At 34.2% G+C, this 19,956-nt stretch overlaps 3 protein-coding genes across 4 annotated transcripts in view; 1 reads left to right on the top strand and 2 right to left on the bottom strand.

Moving 5' to 3' along the window:
* Nucleotides 1-712: 712 nt before the first annotated feature.
* Nucleotides 713-2,476, top strand: LOC111445357 (protein SHOOT GRAVITROPISM 5-like). Its single transcript, XM_023083692.1, has 3 exons — nt 713-1,016; nt 1,170-1,575; nt 1,667-2,476. Exons 1-3 carry the CDS (start codon nt 851-853, stop codon nt 2,205-2,207), a joined length of 1,113 nt encoding a protein of 370 aa, XP_022939460.1. The 5' UTR covers nt 713-850; the 3' UTR covers nt 2,208-2,476.
* A 3,607-nt stretch (nt 2,477-6,083) lies between these two features.
* On the bottom strand, nt 6,084-9,840 carry LOC111445600 (serine/threonine-protein kinase BRI1-like 2). The gene has a single exon (XM_023084087.1). It carries the CDS (start codon nt 9,580-9,582, stop codon nt 6,175-6,177), a length of 3,408 nt encoding a protein of 1,135 aa, XP_022939855.1. The 5' UTR covers nt 9,583-9,840; the 3' UTR covers nt 6,084-6,174.
* A 3,766-nt stretch (nt 9,841-13,606) lies between these two features.
* The window catches only part of LOC111445319 (transmembrane 9 superfamily member 2), a 20,624-nt gene continuing 14,274 nt past the window's right edge, over nt 13,607-19,956 (bottom strand). The window contains exons 1-7 of one of the 2 annotated variants that reach the window (XM_023083620.1): nt 17,094-17,312; nt 16,582-16,622; nt 15,457-16,042; nt 15,244-15,381; nt 14,998-15,154; nt 14,408-14,892; nt 13,607-14,240 (exon numbers count right to left, since the gene is read on the bottom strand). In XM_023083620.1, coding sequence (XP_022939388.1) covers nt 14,021-14,240; nt 14,408-14,892; nt 14,998-15,154; nt 15,244-15,381; nt 15,457-16,042; nt 16,582-16,622; nt 17,094-17,236 — 1,770 coding nt within the window. In that variant the 5' untranslated portion in view covers nt 17,237-17,312 and the 3' untranslated portion in view covers nt 13,607-14,020. Of the gene's footprint in view, nt 14,241-14,407; nt 14,893-14,997; nt 15,155-15,243; nt 15,382-15,456; nt 16,261-16,581; nt 16,623-17,093; nt 17,313-19,956 lie in introns of those variants that run through there. The other variant, XM_023083621.1, reaches the window with a different exon arrangement.

Here is a 19,956-nt window from a genome sequence, read left to right as displayed (position 1 = left end):
TACAAGGACGTGAAAAACATAATGAGTGGAAATAACAATAAATGAAGATATTTGCCTTATAATAAAATATCAAATATAATATATATGGTAAACTATAATTTATTACTAAATATCCTTATCAACCCAAAATAAACTCATACGATGTCTTCAAACTAAAATACATATTTTAAACGTTGAAAGATTATCCGATCAATTTGAACTATCCAATCTAATCATAGGTTTTTTTTTCTCGATTTGAGTTTGGTTGAACATTTAGAAAATTGAAAAATTCGAGTTAGATTCATGAATTGACATTATGTCTTATGACTTATTAATATTTGATATCCAAGTTTTATGAGATTTTAATTATTAATATAATGATTTTAAAAATATAATTAAAATAAACTCAACCATTCAACCCAACCAAAAAATATAAGGTTAGGTTGGAATTTGGGTGGCTGGAGTCATTCACCCAATCAGTTCAAAATTTCAAATTAGTCCAAAAGATTTTCTCAATTCAAATCGACCCAATTTGTGTAAACCCATACAACCCAAACCGAGGGCCAAATAATACACATATATATATATATATATTACAAAAAGTAGAAAGAAAGAGGCTTTATGTATTTTTGTTATGAAAAAAAAAAGAAAGAGAAAAAGAGAAAAGGGGCCCGAGACATGTCACTGGGTGATGAGGCAGCCCCATCCTCCCAATTATCTCCTGTTATCATCTTTTTTCCCCTCTTCATCTCACCCTTTATCGTACACAAAACACAAAAGCCTTTTATACACACACACACACACACACACACACACCTACACATATTTCAATTCATTCTTCTTCATCATCATCATCATCAACACCTCCCCCATGTTGAAACCTTCTTGTTCTTCTTCTTCTTCTGCAGCAGCAGCAGCAGCAGCCTCAGCAGCATCCACACCTTATTCTTCTGCTGCCCCTCCTCTTCCTCCTCCTCCTCCCAATTCCGACCATGGCCTCACCACCAAAAGAAAAAGAAGACCCGCCGGCACTCCAGGTAAAACACTAATCAAATTCAAATTCAAAATCAAATCCAAACCCAATTTCAATCTTCTATTTTAACCAAACCCCACCAAATAAAAATCGCATCTTGAATTCATTTTCTTATTAGATCCGGATGCTGAACTCGTTTCATTCATTTTCTTATTAGATCCGGATGCTGAAGTCGTTTCCTTATCCCCCAAAACCCTTCTCGAATCCGATCGCTACGTTTGTGAGATATGCAACCAAGGCTTCCAAAGGGATCAGAATCTCCAAATGCACCGCCGCCGCCACAAGGTACCTTGGAAGCTACTCAAGAAGCCACACACGGTGGATGCCATAAAAAAAAAGGTCTTTGTTTGCCCCGAGCCGACATGTCTCCACCACGACCCTTGCCATGCCCTTGGTGACCTCGTCGGCATCAAAAAACACTTCCGCAGAAAACACAGCAACCAAAAGCACTGGGTTTGTGACAAATGCTCTAAAGCTTATGCTGTTCATTCCGATTTCAAAGCTCACCTCAAAACTTGCGGCACCCGTGGCCATTCCTGTGATTGTGGCCGTGTCTTTTCCAGGTCCTCTCTAAATTTTCCACTTTTTTAATGCATTAATCATTCAAATTTCAACTCTTTTTTCACTTTCAACCTCAACCCTAATTCACTTTAGAGTGGAGAGCTTTATAGAACACCAAGACGCTTGCAATATCCGCCAGATGAGGTCCGATCAGTGGCAGCTCATGCCATTATCACTCCCATTACTACAAACCGCTAATCCACTACGAGGGTTTCCAATTTTATCATCAAACAAAGACCATGATCTCAATCTCCATCTCTCTTCTCCAAGCTCAGCCTTTTTGAATCTCTCAATTGGGTCCAACAAGGAGCCGAACGACAAGTGTCAGCTCGAGCTCGCAATCGAGGAGAAAGCATACGCAGACGAAGCAAGACGAGACGCGAAGCGACAAATCGAAATCGCCGAGGTTGAGTTTACCAATGCCAAAATGATAAGGCAGCAAGCTCAAGCGGAATTGGAAAAAGCAAGGATCTTGAAGGAAGAAGCCAGCCGGAAAATGAGCTCCACCATTATGGAAATCACATGTGAAACTTGTCGGTTACATTTTCACATGAGCTCCATCGCAGCAGCCGAGGAGACCTCGCTCGCCATCAGCTACATGTCGTCTGCTACGACAGAAGGTGATGGAGAATAAAATTCATTAAAAAGAGATTCAGAGTCATCAATTTTCATAATCATCTCGTAAAATATGAACTAAGTTGAACAATTACATTGGAGGGTGGGTTTGGCTTATTATTGTATATGCGATGATTATTGCAGTGTCTCAAGCCATGAAAACTTATATCTGATGATTACTAAGAAAGGGTCGTTTTTGTTAGATTGAAACGGGATGTTAAAACAAAATTGGTAAAGGAATGATGGACCCATACATCATAAATGGAGGAAATGAATGAGGGGTTTGAATATGTGTCAATTGATATACAGTATGCTTGTTTTTTGGGACCATTGGTAATGTATTAAAGGAAAAGGTTATTTTAATTTTGTAGAGAAAGAATTAAAAAAAAAAAAAAAAAAAAAAAAAAGACAGAGAAATGTGTTGGGTCGTTTTCATAGCATTTGTGTTCCTTTGTAAAACGTAAATGGGTATTAAAAAACCCACCATGTTTTTCAGTGCCACAGTTGCTTTTCCTCATGGCTTACTCACTCTTCAAATTAATCTAACAAAACAAACATACATCTTTTCCCTTTTGGTAACATTGGTATTATAGACAATAATACTCGTATAAGCTATTCTTTAAGTCGTTGAGCGGGTATTTGACGTGCAAGTTTGATATTTTAGTGTAAAGTTGCATATTTAGTGTCACAATCGCATTTTTGCAATAGTGGGAAATTGATTGTGCGACACTTGTGATTAACCTAGTGAAATTCAAACTTTGTCGACAATGTTGGTGTATGCTCGAACCTCGAGTCATGTTTGAGAGAAATATTTTGAAAAATGTGAACGAGGAAATAGGTTGAAAACAATTTAAAGAAAATAATGTTCTAAGCTAAAAGTGAGTAGACGACAACACCGACTTTGACAATATATAACATTCCCCTGTATTAGATACTGGGTCATTTTAGCCTAAGCGGATGTAAACATTATTTTGGTGAACGATTATACACCTTCGTATTGACATAATATGAAAGAGTAAAAGTATATCTAATAAGAAAGCATGTAAAAGGGGTTTGGAATAGGCATGCGGTCACAGACAACACGCCCTGGATAAGCATAGTCGAACGCCTTGTGCAAGTATGACTGTGATACTTAAGATTCGAAATCCAGATTGGAGTATCTAATACTTTTCGCTTCTGAAAGTGTAATGGTTCGTAATTAAAAGAAAGTACCTTTTGTAATTATTGCTTGTTTTTAAGCTTCTTCATGATTTTAACTGCAACCAAAAGTAAAGGAATATAAGGAAACAACAAAGCAAAGAAGAAGAAGAAGAAAAAGAAAAAAAAGGAGAGAGAGAAGAAAAGGGTTTGGGTTTTTCAGTCTCTCTTTTGAATTTACTTTTTTGGGACCATATGTTTTTTTTTTTTTTCATTTTTTTCATTTTTTCATTTTCAACCCCAAAGTAAAATTAAACTTACCCTTTACATCATAGTCCTCTAGAATTTTCTTATCCCTTCCACCTTCCACAATGTTACAGTCGTATTTTTACAAGATGCTTGCAAATGATTGTGCGCGACATTTACTCTCCCTACTGAGTGAGTCAGCTAACTTCAAATTACCCTAATATCGAGTAGCTCCGCTTTAAGAAGAGATTTTAGAAAATGAGGTAGAGAGAGATTTTAGAAAGAAAGTTCGAAAGGAAGAGGGAGAGAATTGAAGAAAACAATGTTACACGCTAATAAGCAAACAAGGTAACACAATGACCTAGATAACATATAACTCCAATTAAGAAAAATTGACGACTAGTCAAAGGCATTTCAAGTTTACTAAGCGTAGACATGATTCTAATAAGACATCATACACTTAGAAAAATACAATAATAAACTATACATCATGAAAGCGTTAAAGGGGAAAGCAATAAAGTGATACAACATAAGGGGCTTGCGACCATGGGTAATACGCCTTAGACAAGTAATACTATCTTGAAACTTTTATTATTTTTTAAATACATAAATAAATTAATAATAATTATGAACCTCCCGAAGCTACCTTATATTGTAATATATATGAATATAGTTGTCCGTAGACACGAATGTCCTATTCATTAATAACATGTTTCAAAACAATTCTAAAATAGTTAAAATTTATTTTTGTTAGGTTTGAAATCAGTGAACATATTCTTAATCATTATGATTTTTTTTTTCATATTTCAAATTTAAAATGGAAATGCCACGTAGACGCGTGTTAAAAACAAGGGGACATAATATAAGACGATGTGTGTACAAAGAAATGCATATTAATTTTGAGGTTGGTGAGACTATAATAATAATTATTAAGAAATGCTATAATGAATTTATCTTAAATGTTTTAAAAAATATATCTATGGAATACAGCCTTGTCGATATTAATTTAAATTTTGATTGTTGATTCGATTTTCACAAAAAATGAAAATAAAAAAACTCGAGCTTTTTGAATTTTTTTTAATTAATTTGTAACTTTTAAATCTTTTTATTAGAACATATTACTTTTTTTAATAAAATGAAAGTTTTCCTTAAACTCATTTGTTTAATAAAATTTAAATTTAAATTTAAATACTAAAATTTATTTGAGCAAAAAATAAATATATAAAAAGAATTATAATTTCCCTTTCTTTTTGGTTTATTGTCAAATAAAATACACTATAAAAAAATAATAGTTAAACATAAATATGAATAATTTATTTATTTAATTTTAGTACAAAAAATCAATATTATAATGTTTGTACTTTGAACCGTAAACGGAGTGTTATATTATAATTAAAAAAAAAAAAAAAAGAAGCATATCGCAACAATTTAAGGGCCATAAATATTATTAAGTTAGCCCCAATTTAAAAAATAATAATAATGTTAATTATTGAGATAACCATACACATTCATTTATTAAAATAAAAATTTAACACTATTTATTTATTTTGTATGATTGGAGTAATTAAAAATAAAAAATAAAAATTGTAGCTCGGTAGGTTGCAGGCAATGAAAGAGGTAAAAATGGCTTTTGAATGGCACAGTGGTAACGCACGCACTGTCCTTGGAGGGCTCCTTGAGTGTCCTTAGTGGCCTCGCCATACACACCCAAAGATTCCTATCCCACTCCCCATTCAACCACTTTTTTTTCTCTTCTTTTCTTTTTCTTTCGAACACTCGAATAAATGAGGTATATATAAATGAACCGACACCATATCTGAACGAGAGCTATCGTGAGTATAAAATGACTAAGAACAAGCATAAAAACTTTATAGATAAGTGTGGTTTATTTGGAGTCATTCTACTTTGGGTGACCTTCTATAAATTTTTTTTAGGATACATGTGGATGAGGACAAAGAATACTGTTATGAATGACTCGGGTCGGTATGCGTAAAGATTCCTTCCCAATTTCTTACCAACATTTCAATATCTATGCTTTCAAAATGCAGATGGGAGTTCATTGTGGATTTTGAGAGCCCAATCTCCATCTATAAAGGGGCTTTATGTTGACTGTGTGCAGTCTCTAAGAGCCCACCATTCACATGGCTGAGTTTGTTCTGTTTTTCTCTAGATTTTCTATTTTCTGTTTTTGGATTATAATCATAACACAAACCCAAGAGTGAATGAATGTGTAGAAACTTATTAAAAGCTACTAATGGCTTCTCTCAATCCAACTGTTTTTCCTTTGAAGATTGCTGAATTTTCTGTTTAATATGATCTTCCCATATTTGGGTTTTGGTTTGGTTTGGTTTGGTTTAAACTTCTTACTAAGGCTGCTACAATGTTATTGATCACCTTCTGTTTGATGAAATGCCTAGCTCAATTTCTGAAGGTTTTTGTCCCATCTTTGATATGAAGCTGTATTATAACTTGCTTTTTTGTTTTTTGTTTCGATCAGTAATGGAGATGATGGTTGTAGCAAAAGAAGAATTGAATACAAGTAACTCTTCACAGCTGAAGAACAAATGTTACAAAGCTCAGATTTAGTAAACAAAAAACCTGATTCAAGCACTGTTGCTGCTTCCATTGGTTGATCCAGGCATCAATTCTCGCAGCATGGCCACCACCTGCAACATGTTAGGCCTTTTGGAAGGAAACTCTTCTACACACCGAAGAGTTATCTCCAAATATCTAACCATTTCTTTAACCTCTTCTGCTTCTGATTCATCGCTTGCTTTGGTTACCGACAGCAATTCTGGATCAATCACTTCCATTTGTTTTCCATCATTTACTTTCATTTTCACCCATCCCACTAAGTTGGTGTCCCCGAAATCCTCCTTATCTGTTGGTCGTTTCCCTGTCAAGAGTTCTAACAGGACGACACCGAACGAATAGACATCGCCTTTTGCCGTGCACCTGAAGCTCTGGTAGTACTCAGGAGGGACATAACCAGGAGTGCCTGCAAGTGTGCTTACACTCAGATGAGTGTCAAGAGCACTTATCAGCCTAGCCATTCCAAAATCTGAAACTCTTGCTTCTAAATCATGGTCCAGGAGTACATTGCTTGACTTCATGTCTCTATGTATTATGTGTGGAATGCAGTTGTGATGTAGGAAACAAAGTCCTTTTGCAGCACCTCTAGCAATCTTTTTCCTTTCATCCCATGTTAGAATTCTTCTGTCCTGCATCTTTACTCTTCCGTGAAGCATCTCTTCTAGGCTACCAAACTCCATGAACTCATACACTAGAAGCCTCTCCTCCCCTATTTTACAGTAACCCAAAAGAGGTACTAAGTTTCCATGTTTGATCTTTCCTAAAGTTTCCATTTCTGCCATGAATTCACGGTCTCCCTGGCAACTAAGACGTATCAGTTTCTTGATTGCAACACTCGATCCATCCTTTAGCGTTGCCTTAAACACTTCACCGAACCCGCCACTCCCGATGAGACTTTCGGCTGAGAAGCCATTAGTAGCTTCAATCAGTTGGGAGAATTTGAGTTTCCTTAGTTGTCTTTGGAAAGTTGCCACATTGATACTCAATGGCTCTTTCTCTTTGTCAATTTTCCATGTAGTAGGAGCATGTATTGCTTGTAAACTATTGAGCATCTTCACTTCCTCTGCTTCTTTTCGTCTTGTCCTCATGGCAATAGCCCATACAATCAAAATGCAGACACTGGCAATGGAAATAAGAACACCTAAAACAATACTGTTAACCCATGACCCTACTTCTGCCTTTGTTCTTCCTTTTCCAGGCTCAACGTTAGGACTTGTCAGTGGCTGGTCCTCACTCTGGCATTCAGGCAAGGGAACTCCACAAAGTCCTGGATTGTTTGCATACTGACTTGCAGGCAGTGTACTGAGCTGCCCCCTTGATGGAATTCTCCCTGTTAGTTCATTGTAAGATAGATCAATTTGAACTAAGAATGATAAGTTTGAGAATGAATCTGGAATATGACCCTGCAGTCTGTTATGTGATGCATCAAACACTCCCAAGTTCTTTAAGCGGCCGAACGAGGTCGGAATCTCTCCAGAAAGTTGGTTGTGTGATAATTCAAGAACCTGCAAGGCAACCATATCTCCAAACTCTTCTGGTATTCTCCCACGAAGCTCATTGTAAGAAAGATCCAAGTACTCCAAAGTTTGGTACTTTGTAAACAGACTTAGAACCGGACCAGAGTACAGTCTAGTGAAATCACAGGTCTTTAGTGTTGGTTCCTGCTGTAGTCTTTCAGGTCTAATTCCAGCAAACTCCAACAAACCCCCAACTCCTTTACACGAATTCCCAACATTTCGGACGAACACTAAAGTGTTTCCAGAAAGAATCCCATTCAATGACTTGGCTCCAAGCTGCCTCCCAAGTCTAGGAGGGATTTCCCCTGTAAGCTTATTGCTGTTTAAATCCATCCAAACTAAAGTGCTGCAGTTTGCCAACTCTCCTGGTATCTGACCACTTAAGCTATTGTTCCCGAGTTGCAGCACAGCCAGCCTTGACAAAAGACCAAACTCTTTTGGGACTTCACCATTGAGTTCATTACTAGTGAGTGAAACCCATTCAAGATTGCTACAACTGAACAATTCAGTGGGGATTTCGCCACTTAAACGATTATTATTCAGTATAAGATCCTTCAAGCTTCTACACTTTCCTAATTCTGGTGGGATTTTCCCTTCTAAGCTATTGAACCATGCTATCAACTGTTCAAGATTCTGAAGCCTTCCAAGTTCTGCAGGTATGGAGCCATTCAGATAGTTTAGACTAAAATCAATTGTCTTTAACTGTGAACACAACGAGAGTTCTGGTGGGATTCCTCCTACGATGAGATTGTCTGGCATTTTCAGTTCCTGGAGTGATTCAGCTCCTGGGCATATATCTGGTGGGATTAAACCAGAAATTCTATTGGAACTTAAGTCCACAAGCTGAAGTTTCTTGCAGTGAGATATGGATGAAGGCAATGATCCAGAGATTATGTTATTACTCAATAACAAGCTCTGTAAAGAGACAAGATTCTTGAAGATGGCATCTGGTAAAGGACCAGATATGTTGTTGTTTGAAAGATCCAGAATCTGAAGGGAAGAACAAGCAGAGAAGGAAGCAGGAATTACACCAGAAATGTTGTTGTAACAAAGCTTTAGTTCTTGAAGTGAATTGCAGGCATTTCTCCAATCAAAAGGGAGCCAACCAGTGAGCTGGTTATGAGATAGATCCACCCTTTGTAAACTACTGAGTTTCCCTATAGATCCTGGGATTTCCCCACTGAGAGAATTGTATGACAAACCAAGTGTTTGCAGATTCGTGCAGTTCGAAATTGAACTCGGAATCGAACCAACGATTTGATTAGCTGAAAGTTCAACTCGCAACAAAGAATTGCAAGAATTCTCATGAATTCTCAATCCTGAGATGGACCCTGTTAGATTATTGTAAGAGAGATCAAGATCTTGAAGCTTATTAGCATTGAACAGAAGATTTTCAGGCAGAGAGGCAGTCAAGTTGTTGAATGAAAGATCCACAAACACAAGATTTGGACAGCTTGAGAAAAGACTATCAGGCACACGACCTACAACTTTGGCAAGAGAGAGCTCAAGTTGCTGCAAATTATTAGGAAGTTGAAGCAAAGTGGTTGAGTTTATAGTGAAAGAATTTGTAGACAAGTTCAAAGACAACAACATATCCATAGAAGACAGAGGATCAAAATAAACATTCCCTGCAAGATTACAGCCGCTCAGATCAAGAGCAACCGCTCGTCCAGATTGGCATGAAACTCCATACCAAGAACATGGATCGTTTTCAAGCTTCCAATTGGTCAATACTCCATTTGGGTCCTTCTCAATCAAAGCCCTGAACTTAAGAAGAGCTGCAGCATCAGTTTTTATTGAAGTCGCGACCTGTTGCTCTGCTGATGAAGCCAAATCAAAGAAGATAAAGATCAGTGGCAAAGCAAGAGGAAGAAGTGAAAGGTGAAAGACAGTTCTTTCCATTGAATGAAGTAAAATGGTTGTTTTCTTCAGTGGAAAACACAAGACAGAGATGAGAAACAGTGTTGCAGAAAGGAGGAAAGAAGAAGAAGGGAAAGTTAAGGAAAGTAGTGAAGGTTTGTGGAGAGCATGATGAGAAGGAAAGGGGAAGCTTTAGAAAAAAGAAGGAAGCTGTTTGCTTTAGTGATTAATGTGTGAGTTTTTTTTGCAAAATGAAGAGGGAAAAGTGGAAATGGAATATGAAAAAGAAGAGAAGAACTGAGAAGGAAGGAAGGAAGTTGGTGAGTGAATTGTTGTTGTTATACGGCTTCTGTAGTACAAATGAAACCGTATCTATATGGTTTTGGTCAAAAGAAATAGGACCCCACAGACAAAGGGTCTATCTTGATTCTTAAACCTTAGGATCGGCGCCTTCTATAAAGCTCAAAAGACTCAGTTTATGCCATAAAAGGGACACAGAGACGAGTGGATGATCCAAGAGGTCAGCTTGTGTCAGTGAGGCGTGAGAAGGGAATGTCTGAAATATGTTAAAGAAAGGGAATAGGATCTCTATCCTATCATGCCAAGTCAAACTTGTATAAGAGCGTGGAAATCTCTTCCTAACAGACATGTCTTAGAATCGTGAATCTAATGGCGATACGTAACGGGCCAAAGCGGACTTTGGACGGTTACAAAACTTGTTTGTATATTAGGGTATCAGAGTTTAAAGTTTGGTGTATTTGTAGGGAAGTCCTTGGAGTGATATGATACTCGTATTGAGCCCACAAAGGCCTATGTCCCTAAGCCTCAACTTACTTCTGTTTTTTTAATCTGTTGAGAGAAAGAAAGGGGTTTAAAGAGGGTGGTGGTGGTGGTGCAGAGTGGGCCCAAATGCTGAAATTTTGGGGGAATCAATGATACACAGTTCAATTAGTGTAAAAAGAAAAGAAAAGAAATGAGAAAAGGATGATAGAATAAACAAATGAAAGGCCCCACAAAGGAACAACATGAATGCAGGCAGTGGCAATGGTATGGGGTGCTAATCATGCTTTCAATTGCTCACTTGCCTTCCTTCTATTTTTTCATTCTTTTCCCTTCAACCACAATTCACTTCATACTCGAAAAAAAAGAAAAAAAGAATTAAGCCCGTTATTTAAAAAATATTTTTATTCTTTCCAAAGTTGTAATATATATATTTAAATATTTTATAAATATCTGTAAAGTAGAAATTTTGAGAATTTTTCTAACAAGATTAAGTCGTTAGTACATGCCTGTTATAATTTTTATTTTTTTTTATAATTCAATAAAATATTTATCTAAAAGGTGATCCATGTTTAAAATATTTAGTTGGGATCTCGTGGAAAAGCTTCAAATCATGAAAGATAACTTTGTTGAGATTTACGCCCTAAAATTTCATAATTAATGATTTATTTTTTAATACTTAACCATGATTTAGATCATTTTATTTGCAATACAATATTATTTTTTGTATAAAAAGTTTAAGGTTATAGTGTTATGTTGAGCAATATGCAGTGGATATACAAGATGATCATGTTGAAGTAATAACATAAAATGTTTATAACAAATAGATAAGGTTGGGTGTATTAAGTAACACTATTGATGTGACTCACTTTATAATTCTTACAAATGATTTGATTCAAATCGTTCATGTTGATGCATGTGATGAAAATATCTTATACAGTGAATTTATACGAGACTGAACCATGAAATAGTTAATCTCTCTTTACAAAAATGATATTAAGAGGATTAATATTTTATTGATATATGACTCCGCCTATAATTATTACAAATTATTTGATCCAAATAGTTAATGTGGAGGTTTGTGAATGAGTTTATACAAGACTGTTTCACATCATGTTTAATCTCTTATTATAAATGTGATATTGAGAAGATTAACATTCATTAGAGGATCATATGCCATTAACCTTGAGGGAGTTATGAAATTTTGTTTGTGAAATTAGAATAACTTTTGTATTTGATTCAATATGCCTATCATTGTGGAAATTTCACCAAATAGGAAGCTTAAAACACCGTCTAAGGACTGATCTAAAAAATTGAATAATGGCCCTTCTCATTGATTCGAGAGTGAGTTAGTAGCAACAAGTTCTTAGAAAAATACAAACCTAGTATATGTTAGAACACATCCTCCAAATAACGAGAAATTAAAATATTAGAAAAATAGGTATGGGATGTAAAATAAAATAAGTGAAGAAGGTTGAAGGAGTTTAAAGGCTTCATGAATCCATCTAATATCATCATAGACATGAATGAGCAAAGATGAAGAGGTGGTGATAATGGTGATTGGGGCATTGACCATCCAACACAGAGAACGGTAGAAATGGGTAATTATTTGATGTAACATATCAGCGTCGAAGCTGAGGATGAAGATGAAGATGGTGCTCCTTCTAATCATCATTTTTATTTTTATTTTTATTTTTTTCTTCATAACCAAAAAATAAAATAAAATAAAATAAAATATAACTTTTACGTAAAAAGGGAAAATAATGGATTTGGATAAGATATGTCTTGTAATTGTTTTGGGGACTCCAAGGTTTTTTTCGAAAGAAACCATCAGGCCGTTAGATTGGGAACACGTGGGAGAGGTTAAAGAAGATGATAGATCAGACGGTGGTGATGTAGTAGTTGCAAATTTGAGTCTTTTAATGCGAATTCAAGGGAAAAAGAAATAAAAAATGGTTGTCGTGAATGGCACGCTAAGGCCCAATTCTGATGTGATTTTTCCACACAATCCAAATAAATGATTGGTGATGATCCCTATATCCAAACACCCCCCATTTTGTTTTTTTGTTTTGTTTTTTTTTTTTTAATTATCTAAAATTAAAAAAAAAAAAAAAAATTAAACGAAATAAAGGAAGGGGGACTTTCCAAATGATGAAAGTGATTCTTTGGAGTGCGTCTATAAATTTGACTATAAAAGTGAGTGGTTCGGTTAATAATTACATCATTTGAATTTTGGTCGCAATCTATATAAAAATATATTGAGTAAATTTATGTAAGCTCAACGGAGAGATAACATTCATCCTCATTTCTAACACAGCAAAGATTATTAAAATAGACATGTATTTCACACTCTCATCGAAGGGTCGTTTCGTAATTCTTATAATAACATATATATCATTTTCATCCAAATTGCTCATATAGAATCGTGATTATGTTAGCATGTTCTAGCGATCTTTCCAAATATTATTTGAAGAAAGTCTAAATGGCTCCTTTCCCAACCTAGCTTTTTTGTGTTTTAGAAGTTTCGAATTTTCTTATACTCGTAGTGGTGAGGTATTAAGAAACAATGTTTAAAGCTTAATTTATCGTTTTAATAAAGAAATATGTTTTTGAAATAATTTTTATACAAAAAGAAATTATTTGAAATAAATTTCAATCTTGAAAAATAAAAATAATTCTTTGAAGAATAATATAATTTAAAAATAGGTTTGGGTTGAATCTAATTATTGGGGTATATTCGTAATAATATTGAAAGGAGATTTTAGAATAAGATGTGAAATTAAGGAAATAGTTGGTAAAGAATCCTTTGAAGGCGACAAATTAATAACCTAAGTTTCTACTAAATCCCTTTATATTGGATTTAAATAATTAAAAAGGTGAAAAGAAAATTGCATGCTTTTTCATCATGACTTTCTCCACCACCCATACCCCACTCCAATTTTAAATTACACTTATCCCCAAACCATTTATTTTTCTTTCATAACCAAACATTAATTAAAATAAATAATATCTAAACAATTTTCTCAAATTAAATATTATTCACTAATATTCATAATAACAATGCTATTTTAAATCTTTTATTCATTTCTACGTAAACATTTTTATATTATTTAAAATTTAAAGTGGGTATCTACATCTAAAAAAAAATATCTAACAAATTCTTAAATTTTAATTCTCATTCGATGATATATTTTAAAATTTATATTTATATATATAGATCAATTAAAATATCAAGAATTTATTGGAAATTTGTGAAATTAAGAAAGAATTTAAGCAGACAATCGGGTGCAACAATGGGGCCTGTGGGGCTGTGGCACTTGTTTTATTACAATAAAGAATAACAAATAGGTTTTGTATATTCAGCACATATGGTGCTTCTCTACATGAATAAATAATATGGATATCAGCAGAACTGATATCCTTCCGTCCAGAAAATGGAAAAAAAAAAAACAGAACAAAGATTGATTAGCATTCTGTAGCAACCAAAATCTGTCGAAGTTTTGGAATCTGAAAAAGAACCCAGAATAGAATGGAATGGAATGGAGTAACATTCAGTAACCTGTACCTAACTCCTACCCAACATAAGAGGAGAGACTTTAACTAAGAAACACAGGGATGAAAGTGAACCAACTTGTTCTCTTCCTCCCTCCCCACCAAAAAAAAAAAAATGAAAGAAAAGTAGACCAAATCTGTCTGTCTGCTACTCGCATTTGATCGACCGGTAGATGTGACGAACAAAGAACAGGGCTGCACGGAAGCCTACTGTTCCGAGCATCAGAAAGAATCCATAGCAGATGCAAGCCATGTACCCGAAAAAGAATGAAGTTTGCATGAAACCTGACATATCTGAGCGTGCATAATAATAGTACAGGCAGTAGCCATAGATGAACAGACCAGTTGAGCCACCGCAAAGGAACGATCTGAGACCACGTCAACAATACATACAATTCAGGCAAAGGAGTAGGTGAATCATTAAGATCTTCAAGTATATGATAGGAAACGGAAGAAGTGTAAATGAGAGGAAAAGATGCATCAATGAATGACTGCTAGAAATAACATTGGAAGAGATGAAAGAAAATTTGTGTACCTCCACCACCATTCATGATCTTCAGCGGTCAGTTGAAAGTAGGTCAAAGCCACAGTAATGAAAGCAGTAACTATCAGAAGGATGATGAAGACAATGAATAGAATACTGTAAATTGTGTATATCTTGTGACCCCAGACACTAGCAAATATGTAGTAAAGCTCAATGTATATAGCACTGAAGGGGAGAAACCCTGCCATTGCCATCTGAGGAACAGTGCTCCTATACCAAGGTAGCTGTGGAATCTCTCGAGGATACTTCGTGGTGCGACATGGAGCCTGAAATTCGATCCTGCTATTTTTTCCTGCTATACCACCCAAAACAAGCAATGGTGATGTTACCAATGTCCATATGAGGACTATCACCACAATTGTGCCAAAGGGAAGTGCAGCGGTTGCTTTGTAAACAATAGCCACAGTGTTAAGAAAGCAGAATGTGAAGAACAGAGGCCCACAGAAGAGGCAGCCCGTAAGCAATAGATTCCTCACCTTTCAAACAGAAGGGAAAACAAGACATCAGATCATTCTAACCAATTTTGGTTTTATGCTGGTAAGTAAGTTATATTTTGTGAAAATAGAATCATCTCCACATACCCAGTTTGATCCTTCAAGTTGGCAATAGAATGAGGCTGATGTATATCCTGCAATCCCCGATGTGAGAGCGTATATGACCACCAGGGCTGTGAACAATGCTCCTCGGTTGTATGGATAAAACACTCCAACTAGTGCCAACATAAAGATAAAAACTGTGCTGAAAAATGAAAATAATAGGAGAAGATATGAGCCTCAGCTTGTAAGTGTAACATGAATTTTACACAAATGAGAGGATAAGCTTCTTACAGGGTAAACAACTGAGTGCCAGAGCCAAGGGCTGCAGCAAATAACGATTTGTGTTTTGGGAATCGAAAGATGTCACCGTGGATGTATTTCCAACCAGTTTCTTCTTGATCATCAGCTGCCTCCTCGTCTTGTGCATACCTGAAGTTATAGAAAATTTAGCAAATTCCAGAAGGTTACAAATATTTACTCAATAGATGAACTTGTAAATCTTACTTCATAAAGTCGTTCTTCAAGACACGCATCAGAATAGTGGCAAGAAAACCGGTCAAAAGAAGAACTGTTACACATGAATTAATAATCGAAAACCAGTGAATTTCCAAGTGATGTGGTAATGAAGAGGATTGCGAGTACTTATCCATCCTCTTCTCGAAGGGAGTATCTGTTTCCCTCCACTTCACAGTATACATGAACTCTACATCAACGTCCTTGTCCTCGGTCAGATCCACTACAGAATGAGGATCCATTCGAGCGCTAATTTCGATCACACGGTCTCTATTGTAGGAAATATCAAATTGGATGTGCTTGAATAGGAAATATTTATATTCACTTGGGTCATCCCTGCCTTCCCTATCAACCTTTCCAATGAAACCCCAGATGGGCAAGTCATCATAATACATCTGAAAGTAATAATCTTTCTTCACTGCAGCTCGAAATTGAGCAACTTGGTCCTTTGTTAACTTGCTTTTACAAGCAACTTCAATATCTTTCTCTCTTTTATAATCAAGCTTGTAGGGAGCACTAACAAGACGATCTCCATTCAACACCTCACCAAGAGCTTCCTTTTTCTCTTTTACATCACCTGTCATTGTTACATGCCATTTATGAACAGAAACTGAACAATTATTTACAAGTCATGCATTCAAACATGTAGCGATTACTTCTCGAGTCCATCGGCCCAATATATGTAGGCATACATATACCACTTGGGCTGAGACTGAGATAGAATAAGCTATTCACTTGCAATTACTAAAGGTTTTTTTAATCAAAATATCTAATAGATCTTTGGAAATGGGCATGCTTAAAAAGATATCTACGAAGCAAGTTTTCTTTGTTATTTTCCTGGAAAATGATATGATAGAGAGGGTGCAAAAAAACATTAAGAAAAAGCAACTGGAAAATCATCCAACTGTTCAAACATTCGGTAGATGGTGGAAAACACACAGTTTTTGGGCACCACCGCATCATAGCGACTTAGAGAACATATATATATATATATATATATAGTATCTAAAGCAAAGGCTTCCCCACACAAAAAGGTTGTAGTAAAGTACAAGATAACCACACGTTAGCATGGGATCAAGATTCGAGCACGTAATATGACGCAGGAAAGGAGAAAACCTGGTGAGCAGAAGGGCAGATCAAAGTACCGGTAGGTTTCACTGGAATGACACAGAAAACCAAAAGAAGATCAGCAAAATAAACATCTCAAACACAAATAATCTAATCAGAATAAAACAACCATACTAAACAATCTAATCTAATCTAATCTAATCAGTGTGGAGACTCGTAAGACTCACAACACTGAAACTGAATCCTCGACAGCAATTGGGCGTATTTCAATTTCCCAAATCCAAATTCGTATAACCTCAACAATTTCAGGTGTGACATTAAAGAAAATCATTTGAATTCAACAAAAAGAAATCGAAATAGAGAGACAGGACAGGCCCTAGTGCAATCAAAATCAAATCAAAGCACGTGAACGAATGCATGGGATAGTGAAACAAGAAACGAAATGGACGGAAACAACCATAATCCACAAGAAGAATAGAAGATAGATTAGAGAAATTAGATAGGGTCAGATTGAATTAGAGATCGAAAATGGAAGAAGAGCGAGAAGGAATAAATAATACCTGGGATTGTGAAATGGGCCAACCTTGTTGGCGTAAAGAGGAACAGGGTCGCCTTCGCTGTAGCGGTGATCGGAGGCATCAGAGGCCACCAGGGTGGGAGAGATGGCGATCCAGAAAAGGGTGAAGAGCAGAGAAATCTTCATGCTCCAATACGGAGGGAAATGGGAGAGGGGGCAGAGAAGGCGCAAGAGAATAAACAAATTGGGATAAATAGATAGGAAGGGGTTTGATTTCACCGTCTTGTTTGAGTTTCGGTTTGAAGAGATTCTATGTGGTGGGGACCACTGCAACGTAGAACGCCCACGTGGCACTTCTTTAAGGTCACTTTTGTCGCTCACCTTCCCAATTGGATCTTCCAAATTATTTTCTTTCCTTTTTTTTTCTTTGCCATCCATTGCGCTCCAAAAAAAACCCACATTTTTTGGATTTATTATTTTCCTTTTTTTTTTTTTTTACCTTTTTTTAATAAGTGATTCAAATTAATTTATACATAATTCTATTTTGAGTATAGTTAATCAATTAATTAACTTGGCATTAATTTAACATAATTTTGTTTAATTTAATAAATCAATAATATTTACTGAAAATATTAATCAATTAACTACCAATATCTGACATTTAGTTAGTTAATTAAGATCAAGATCACTTTAATTAAGTTAGTATACATTTTTATTTTTTAAATAATTATAACTATTTATTTATTGATTATTTATAATGAAATAATTGTTTTTTTTTTTTTTTTGGATTAATTGGGATTAGATCATTCATTATAACATAACATAATTTTAAAACATTTTTCCAATATTTGTTATTAACCTATCATATTTTCTTCTATTTTTCTTTTTATTAAAATATACTTCTTTATATATATAATACCAAACCATAATTAATTAAAATTGGGCACCCTTTTATAACAAATAATAATCATATATTTATTTTATTCATATTTATTAATAAAAATATATTTTTGTGAGTCTGCCATTTTTTTTATTAAGTGATGCAATATTCTTATTTTGAGTTGGCATGTTATTAAGTTTTGTGTATGTCTTTATAATATTTATTATATAATATAAATGTTCATTTTGTCTTATTTAATAAATGATATTTAATTTCAATTTGATTATTGTACTAATATTTATTAGTTGAAGTTTATATAATTTTATTAAATTTAAGATTATTGTTTAATGAACTTATATTATTCCTAATATATTTAATAAGGAATGAAAATGAATTAAAATTATTTTAATAATATTATTTAACAAAAATAAATTAACTAGCAACAAATGACTTAATAAAAATAAATTAATTAACGTTATAATTTTTTTTGGTATAACCAAATATAAATATTATTTATTTATAAAAAAATTTGATAAACATTNTCATGCAATATCAGACAGTTTTTTTTTTTTTTTTTTTTTTTTTTTTTTTTTTTTTATATATAAGCATTTTATTATCGGACATTTTAAATAAAACGGTATTTGAAAATTTAAGAAAATAAGTTTAAAATGTTTACATTTAGGTTTAGAAAATATGAAAATAGAATTTAATTTAAAAATATTAAAGTAATTAATTATGTTATGGCGTTTTCTAATTAAACCCGGGCAACAAATAGGTAATTAATTCTTTTTTTTTTCGTTACATGTAAGTGGTATGGGAATAATAAATACAAAATTTAAATAATTAATACTCCTTGATAATTATTTTATTTTTTATTTTTAAAATTAAGTTCATAAACATTTTGTTATCATACTCATATTAAATTTTAAAAAATTAAGTGGAGCTTTAAAAACTTGTTTTAAATTTTTTTAAAAAAGTAATTTTTATTTTTGAAATTTCATTAAGAATTCAAGGATTATCCATATTTGAAAATCATATAGCTATATATAATAGAGCCCAAATTTTAAATCTCCAAATCTATTAATTGATTTAAAAAAGGACAAATACGACATATTATTATTTGTCAATATCATTATAAAAAGGTACTTCGAAGATCCTTCTAGCAGCACCGACTTTTGGCTTTTTCTCTATTTTTTATTTTTTATTTTTTAAATAAATAAACTGGTACCTGCTTACAGTATTCTTGCGTGGATGAGAAATTATTTTCTTAAGTTATTTAAACAATAATAATAAAAAAAGACACAATTATAGCATCTTCTTTTTTTTTTTAAAAAACATATGAAATTTGTACACGGGAATAGACAAATTTGCAAATTATCGCATGATCGTAAACTAGAAATTTATTGTTGAGATATATGTAAGGTAAAATGTGATTATCATGTCTTGATTTTGCCATCAATTAACATCGTCGGTGAAAAGAAAAAAAATATTATGTTTGAGAGTTGCACATCGATATTTCAAAAATAGCTAAAAGGATTGTCGATGTCGAGCTAGACGTAGACAACTAAAACTAAGATTGTTACACGTGGAAAGTAAAATAATAGTTTTTAAAAAATAAAAAAGAATTAAGAGACTAAAATGGCATCTCTCCTTTATTTATACTAAATTTCTCGAGCCATACTATAAAAATTAACATTAAATAAAGGAAAAAAGGCGTGTAGGGTGTAGGGGTAAAATGGGGAAAGGAGAGAAAGAAAGTAGACCCGGTCGAGTGGCGGCCAGTGTTGAGATTGCTGAACAAGTCCTTGCAAAAAAAAAGAAAAAAAAAAGTACTCTCGAAACGCGTCAGTAACGCGCTTGGTTAATGGTTTCTCCCTGAACGACACCGTTTTGAGCTCCAACGGGTTCTATATATACCGAACTAGTTAAACCGCACATTGAACACACCCAACTTCCTCATACCTTCCCCTGTCTTCTCAACTGCAGTAAACAAGCCGTTCATTTTACAAAAAAAAAAAAAAAAAAA

The sequence above is a fragment of the Cucurbita moschata genome, unplaced genomic scaffold (assembly GCF_002738365.1).
Source record: "Cucurbita moschata cultivar Rifu unplaced genomic scaffold, Cmos_1.0 Cmo_Scf00007, whole genome shotgun sequence".
Classification (NCBI taxonomy): domain Eukaryota; kingdom Viridiplantae; phylum Streptophyta; class Magnoliopsida; order Cucurbitales; family Cucurbitaceae; genus Cucurbita; species Cucurbita moschata.
Note: the sequence above shows the minus strand (reverse complement) of the source record. Positions and strands in the feature narration are given on the sequence as shown.

Bases quoted from the DNA above. Each gene is read 5' to 3' on its own strand.
- LOC111445357 (XM_023083692.1), top strand. From the start codon at position 851: ATGTTGAAACCTTCTTGTTCTTCTTCTTCTTCTGCAGCAGCAGCAGCA. The intron at 1,017-1,169 runs GTAAAACACTAA...TTTTCTTATTAG, and splicing joins AAGACCCGCCGGCACTCCAG to ATCCGGATGCTGAAGTCGTT. The intron at 1,576-1,666 runs GTCCTCTCTAAA...AATTCACTTTAG, and splicing joins TGTGGCCGTGTCTTTTCCAG to AGTGGAGAGCTTTATAGAAC.
- LOC111445600 (XM_023084087.1), bottom strand. From the start codon at position 9,582: ATGGAAAGAACTGTCTTTCACCTTTCACTTCTTCCTCTTGCTTTGCCA.